The 7161-nt window shown below is 40.6% G+C and overlaps 1 protein-coding gene across 3 annotated transcripts in view; it reads left to right on the forward strand.

Annotated features, from left to right (window-relative positions):
• Positions 1–2997, forward strand: part of cbwd (COBW domain containing) — a 58301-nt gene extending 55304 nt beyond the window's left edge. For all 3 annotated transcript variants that reach the window (XM_069927931.1, XM_069927940.1, XM_069927943.1), the window contains one exon: positions 2839–2997. In XM_069927931.1, the coding sequence (XP_069784032.1) occupies positions 2839–2921 (83 nt within the window). In that variant the 3' untranslated portion in view covers positions 2922–2997. The remainder of the gene's footprint in view (positions 1–2838) is intronic.
• The last annotated feature ends 4164 nt before the right edge of the window (positions 2998–7161 follow it).

Here is a 7161-nt window from a genome sequence, read left to right on the forward strand (position 1 = left end):
TAACTCCAAAGGAAATGGGCCAATGACAATTTTTCTCAAGCAAAATATTTCAGTAACAATTGGGTCTAGAGCAGTGATTCTCAGCCTTCCCTTCCCACTGTTAGAAGGAAATCACAGAATCATTGAAATTTATAGCTCAGAGGGAGATGGCCCTTTAGTCCATTATGTCCATGCTGGCCCATATTTAGTTTTAATCCTCCACCTCTCACTCCACTATATCTTCTTGATCTCCTTCATTGCTACTCTGCACCCCATCCAGAAATGTTTACTCCTTTTTACTTCAGGCTCTTTGGCAGCTTATTTTTGCTCTTATATAGATACTCATACCTACAGTTGTCATAACCTAGTCCTCAGCAAGATCTTCTCTGAACCCAGTTGATGAATTTTTACCAACAAAAAAAAAATTCACTTCGTTCTCTTGATCACCCCTCCTAATGTTGTAGTGCAATTTTGACTAATTGAACATGGTAATGTTCTTTAAATTAAGGGTGCTCCATAAATTCTGAATTGACCATTTCTTAGCATATCGCTTTATGTCTAACAAATTCATAATTATTAACAGATATTTGGCAAATCACCAGGCGTAACAATGAAAGCTTGTATTTACAAACAATCTTGTAGTTCAATATTAAAGTATTCCAAGATGCTCAGTAGGAGTACAATACAATAAGATCGGTCCCATGACCCATGGAAACAAGCAAAGTGAACAAACTGTTTTAGGGTGCATCTTGCAATAATGAAACATTTCCTATTTTTGGCAAAGTTCCAACATGTCTTACAGACCTAGGGTTTGGAGATGGACTTTCTTTTTTGTTTGCTGTGGTATACCACATGGCCCATGCTTTCTGCTTCCATTTTGTCTTGTTGCTCACTCTCCAGGCAGTTGGCTTGGCCACAGTTCCAGAATGTTCTCAAGATTTCCCCATCTCCTTAAAAGGGGCAGCTTGTGATGTCATCTTACAGAAGCATGTTGAGACTAGGGAATGTGTTGCAGTTTTATCTCAGAGGAAGGGCTCAGAAGAGATGGGAGGGAGAACGGGCCATTTATTATTTTGTGACTGCTTGTTACTGATCTCAAGCAGCATCTTCCAGTCCAATTCCCAAATTCTTTCTTTTAAGGATCAAGGTTACTTTTATTGTCGTATAAAAATGTAATATACATGATATACTTCAACTTTTGTCTGCTGTAAGGCAAACAAAGAGTCACCATGAGCATTGCTTGGTGCCCCTAACAATAAGAGAAACAAAAGAAAGTCCCTTCATAGACACTGAGTGCCCATGTATCTACCTTTTTAATATCCATCCTTGTTTTGAATGTACTCAGTGGCCCTCTTGGAATTCCAAAGATTCACTGGCCTTCAAATGAACTGATTTCTCATGCCATTCCTAATGACCTACCCCTTACTTTGAGACCATGAGCCTTGTCTTGACTCTTCAGCAAAAAGATACATCATTACCATATCTATTGGAATTTTATACATTGAGGTTACCTGTCATCCAAATGTGAATGGAGACCTAACCTGTTAATCTCTCCGCTTATGGCAAAGTCCCGCCTTCTCCAGATTGTCCACTGTGTTCACTCTTCCATAGGGAAGGAGTTTAGTTTCTGTATAATTGAACAAGTCATCTTTGCCCTTTACCCAGATCCTCTTACATTTAAGACAAACATGTAATTTGCCTCTTATACTTGCATATTAGCTTTCAGTGATTTGTGTACAAGTCTAATATCCCTTTGAATGTGAACATTTTTCAGTCTTTTTCTATTTAAAAAAAAATCAACATTTCTGTTTTTTCTACCAAAATGGATAATCTCTCACATTTCCACATTGTACTTCATCTACCAAGTTGTTGTTCACTCCCTTAGCTTGTCTATGATCCCTTGAAGCATCTGATCACTACATGCAGTTCCAAATAGAATCACTCTACTCATTCCTCCCACTGTCAACCTGGATACCCGGGGCCTAGAGAAGGGATGATCTTTATCCCAAAGACCTGGAGACAAGATACCCAGGGAACAGGTTGTCTGGGAACATTCTTCACAGCCCGTGGCCAGATCCATATTTTGCTCTAGGTGCAGATGGACTACATTGGTGGGTTTAGATCCATTCTTGTAAAACATTGGGACACTACTGGAGGATGTGGGTCTCTCTCTGGGAGACAGTACTGAGAAAACTGTAGTAACTAATTTCAGTGAGTCTTTTAAAGAGATGGCACAGGGACATTTGGTCTGTAAAATATTGAATGACTAGTTACTCCCCTGCTGATTAATCAATATAGTCAGAGATGCATTTGTGTAAGTGAATCTGAAACCTGATTTATCAGTGGTTGTTGAAGGTGGGTGGGAAGTAAATGTCTCCAGCTTCCCTACTTAAGGCTTAAGTAGTATTTGCACTCTGAGAGGAAGGTATGAGCAGCAAGCTCTTTAGCAAACCCTTGTTTATCTGTGAAGTGTTTTGTTTTGAATGGTGAAAGTGAAATGATTTTTTTTTCCTGGTTTAAGACCCATGCTAGGCTGATACCCCCCTCCCATCTGAAGACCCATGCCAGGCCAATACCTCCTTCCATCTGGAGACCCGCGTCGGGGCCAACTCTCCTCCACCCGTCCAGTGGCCTGTGCTGGGCCTACTCTTCCCCAAAAAGCCAGATTGTGTTGCTGCTCTGTGCTCCTATAAATCTTCAATTTTGTTAGTGTGATGAATTAATGAAATATTTTGTGGACATTGTTTATAAGATAGTGCCTTTCCATGGTGCCTTATATTGTTGAACTTTGTGCTGGCATTTATTATTAATTCTTGCACATAAATCACATAACATTCTCGATTTCATTTATCCCTGCAGGAAGAAACTTGGATAAAGAAATCTTGGAGGAAGTGTTTGCTACAACTGTATTGAAGCAGGGAGTGTCTAATGTAGAGTTCTAATGTAGAGTTGAAAGAGTGATGTAATTTACCTGAAGATCAGTGTTTTCTTTGTGGAGATTAAAGGTTGTTATCATTCTCTTGTAGCCCAGTTTATTGGCACCAGCCCTGCAGCTCTTGAGAGGGAAGATCTGAGTTGAATGTAGAATTAACATAATCTCCAGCTAAAGGAAGGAAGTACATCCTACTAGCTAATTTCCACAGCATGTCTGTCCGAAAAGAGAGCATTCACTGCTTTGTTATGGAGTTATCAGAGAAATAAGGAAACTTCAGTACTTCGAAGGACTGTGATGCAAATCTTTAACCATTTGGTTGAGTTGTGTATATTCTTATGTCATTCATTCTCCATCTGTGATGACATTTTGTAAATTTTGATCTTGCCAGTGTGAGAAAATGGGGATTGAAACAATCCTTTGTTTTGATTTCTAGTTGCTGGTATCAAACACTTATGCCACATTCAGTGTTGCACCTGCCTCTCCCACTGATGGAGTTTGCAAATGAACCTGTAGATGTTAACACTGCAGAAAGAAGCCCAGTGATCTGATTGTAGCCCCCACTTTCCAAACCCCAGCAGTGTTCATCAATCTTGACTTGTGCCTTGTATTGCACTGTAGAGAGAGCAGCCACTGTAATTTTTCACTCAAGTTTAATCATTACAGTGATCGCATACTACCTGGAATTGCATTGTGAATATTTACATTTATTTCATGTAAGCTGACTTCAAACAGCACTCGGAACAAATCTTGTGCCCTCATTCTGCACGGACTTGTTTCTCGTCATCTCTTTCACCTCCAGGATCACTAGAAGAGAGTCATTTAATTTTTGAATTGCTGTGTGTGGCTACTGTTGATTATTATTTCTTCCACTAGGTGATCATTATGTAAACCACCATGCTGTTTTACTTGACACATCAGGCATTTTCACCTTGTACTCTGTCCTTTCCCAATATCTGCAGCTTGGTTTGTTCTTGAAGGTTCTTAATACCATGATCAGGAACTTGCCAATGTATCTGCTACTGAGTTCAGGCCAATTGTAGCACCCTCCATCTGATAGTTCTTAAAGGTGTATGGTTTCTTGCCTTCTAAAAGACTGATGACACTGAGTGCAAGTCAAGAAGGTAGATATTTTTCACCATGCAGTACACCAAAGTGCTGAAGAAACTCGCAGGTCATAAAACATCCATGGAAAGCAAAAGACAGTTGATATTTTGGAGCCTGATCCCCTTTTCAGGAGTGTCCGAATAAGGATAACGGGGAAGGGGGAGGAATGTGTGACCCTGTGATCCTCCTCCTCCTCCACCACCTTTGAATCTGTCTAATTTTTGGCATTTTGAAAAGGGGCTCAGACCTGAAATATTGGCTTTTGCTTTCTATGGATGCTGCATCCCCTGTTGAGTTCCCCTGCACTTTTGTGTACGGCACTAGAACCCCTGCATCTGCAGTCTTGTTTACAAATATTTTCATTGTTGAACTTAGTCATAGAACCATAGAACACAGCAGCGCAGAAAACAGCCCATTCAGCCCTTCTAGTCTGTGTTGAAACATCACTCTGCTAGTCTCATTGACCTGCACCCAGTCCATAACCCTCCAAACCTCTCCCATCAATGTATCTGTCCAATTTATTAAAACTTAAGAGTGACCCTATATTTACCATATTAGATGACAACTCGTTCCACACTCCCATCACTCTGAGTGAAGAAGTTCCCCCTAAACCTTTCCCCTTTCACCCTAAAGCTATGTCCTATCATATTTATTCGAATTTAAGTGGAAAGAACCTACTCGCATTTACTACCCCTCATAATTTTATTAACCTTTATCAAATTTCCCCTCATTCTTCAGAATTCCAAAGAATAAAGTTCTAACCTGTTTAATCTTTCCCTGTAACCCAACTCCTGAACAACCGGCAACATTTAAGTAAATCTTCCCTGCACTCTTTCCATCTTACTGATATCCTTCCTGTAATTTGGCGACCAGAACTGCACAATACTCAAAATTTGGCCTCACCAATGTCTTATACAACGTCACCATAACATCCCAACTCATATACTTAATACTTTGATTTATGAAGGCCAAGGTGCCAAAATTGTTCTTTACAACCCTGTCTACTCAGGATCCTTTAAACTAGAATGGTTGGGGGGAGGGAACAAAATAGTACAGAGCAGTAAGGAGAAGATTAGAATGCAAACAAAGAAAGTTTGTAGTAAGTATTTGAATATGGATGGGCAGGTGATAGAGAAGGGAAATGCTCTGGAAGAAGATGAAGGGCAATTAGCAGGAAAAGTAAATAATGTTGTTATTAAAGATGAGGGAAAACAGGGATTAAAAATTGGGAAATCTCTGAAATTCATATATTTTAATGCCAGAAGTATTGTAAAAAAGGTGGATGAGCTGAAGGTGTGGATTGATACTTGGAAGTATGATGTGGTAGCGATTAGTGAGACATGGTTGCAGGAGGGATGTGATTGGCAGCTGAATATCCCTGGGTTTCGTTGTTTTAGGTGTGATAGAGTCGGAGGGGCAAGAGGAGGTGGGGTTGCATTGCTTGTCAGGGAAAATATTACAGCGGTGCCTAGGAAGGATAGATTAGAGGGCACATCCACGGAGGCTATTTGGGTGGAACTGAGGAGTAGGAAAGGAGAAGTTACACATGTGTATTATAGGCCACCCGGAGGGGACCGAGACCTAGAGGAGCAAATCTGTAGGGAGATAGTAGATATTTGTGATAAGCACAGGGTTGTAATTATGGGAGATTTTAATTTTCCACATATAGATTGGGAAACACATTCTGTGAAAGGACTGGATGGGTTAGAGTTTGTGAAATGTGTGCAAGATAGTTTTTTACAACAATATGTAGAGGTGCCGACCAGAGAAGGAGCAGTGTTAGATCTACTGTTGGCAAATGGGATGGGTCAAGTGACGGAGGTTAGTGTTGGCGAGCACTTCGGGTCCAGTGATCATAATGCCATCAGCTTCAATGTCATTATGGAAAGAGAGAAGTCAGGGCCAAGGGTTGAGGTTTTTGATTGGGGAAAAGCTAGATTTGAGGAGATGCGAAAGGACTTGCAGGGTGTGGATTGGGACAATTTGTTTTATGCGCAGGATGTAGTAGAGAGATGGAAGTCTTTTAAAGATCAGATTTTGAGAGTGCAAAAGCTTTATGTTCCTGTTAGGTTAAAAGGAGGGGCAAAAGGTTTGAGAGAGCCGTGGTTTTCAAGGAATATTGGAAACTTCGTTCGAAGAAAAAGGGAGGCATACATTAGATATAAGAAGCATGGAGTTAAGGGGATGTTTGAAAGATACATTGAATGTAAGAGGAATCTTAAGAGAGGAATTAGGAAAGCTAAAAGAAGGTACGAGGAAACTATGGCAAGTAGGGTGAAAACTAATCCAAAAGAGTTCTACAAATATGTTAATGGTAAAAGGAAAGCTAGAGACAAAATTGGTCCCTTAGAGAATCAGAGCGGAAAACTGTGTGTGGAGCCTAGAGAAATGGGGGAGATATTGAACAGTTTCTTTTCTTCGGTATTCACTAAGGAGAAGGATATTGGGAGATGTGAGATAAAAAAAGCAAATTGGGTAAATATGGGGAATATAGAGATTACAAAAGATGTAGTTTTAGGGCTTTTGAAGAATATAAAGATGGATAAGTCTCCGGGACCAGACGGGATCTACCCCAGGACATTGAGAGAAGTGAAGGAGGAAATAGCAGAGGCTCTGGCGGTAATTTTCCAAATGTCATTAGATATGGGGATAGTGCCGGAGGATTGGCGCATTGCGCATGTGGTTCCGTTATTTAAAAAGGGTTCAAGGAGGAAGCCTGGCAGCTATCGGCCTGTAAGTTTGACGTCTGTGGTAGGTAAATTAATGGAGAAAATTCTTAGAGATAGTACTTATAAACATCTGGATAGACAGGGTCTAATCAGGAGCACTCAACATGGATTTGTGGGAGGAAGGTCATGTTTGACCAATCTGATTGAATTTTTTGAAGAGGTGACTAAGAATGTGGATGAGGGTAGCGCAGTGAATGTTGTCTATATGGACTTCAGTAAGGCCTTCGATAAGGTACCACATGGAAGGTTAGTTAAGAAGGTGCAGTCTTTAGGTATAAATTTTGAGCTAGTCAAATGGATTGAACATTGGCTGAAAGGGAGAGGCCAGAGAGTGGTAGTGGATAATTGTCTGTCAGGTTGGAGGCCGGTGACCAGTGGTGTACCTCAAGGATCTGTATTGGGCCCATTGTTGTT

Source organism: Narcine bancroftii, chromosome 1, assembly GCF_036971445.1.
Source record: "Narcine bancroftii isolate sNarBan1 chromosome 1, sNarBan1.hap1, whole genome shotgun sequence".
In the NCBI taxonomy this organism is placed as follows: domain Eukaryota; kingdom Metazoa; phylum Chordata; class Chondrichthyes; order Torpediniformes; family Narcinidae; genus Narcine; species Narcine bancroftii.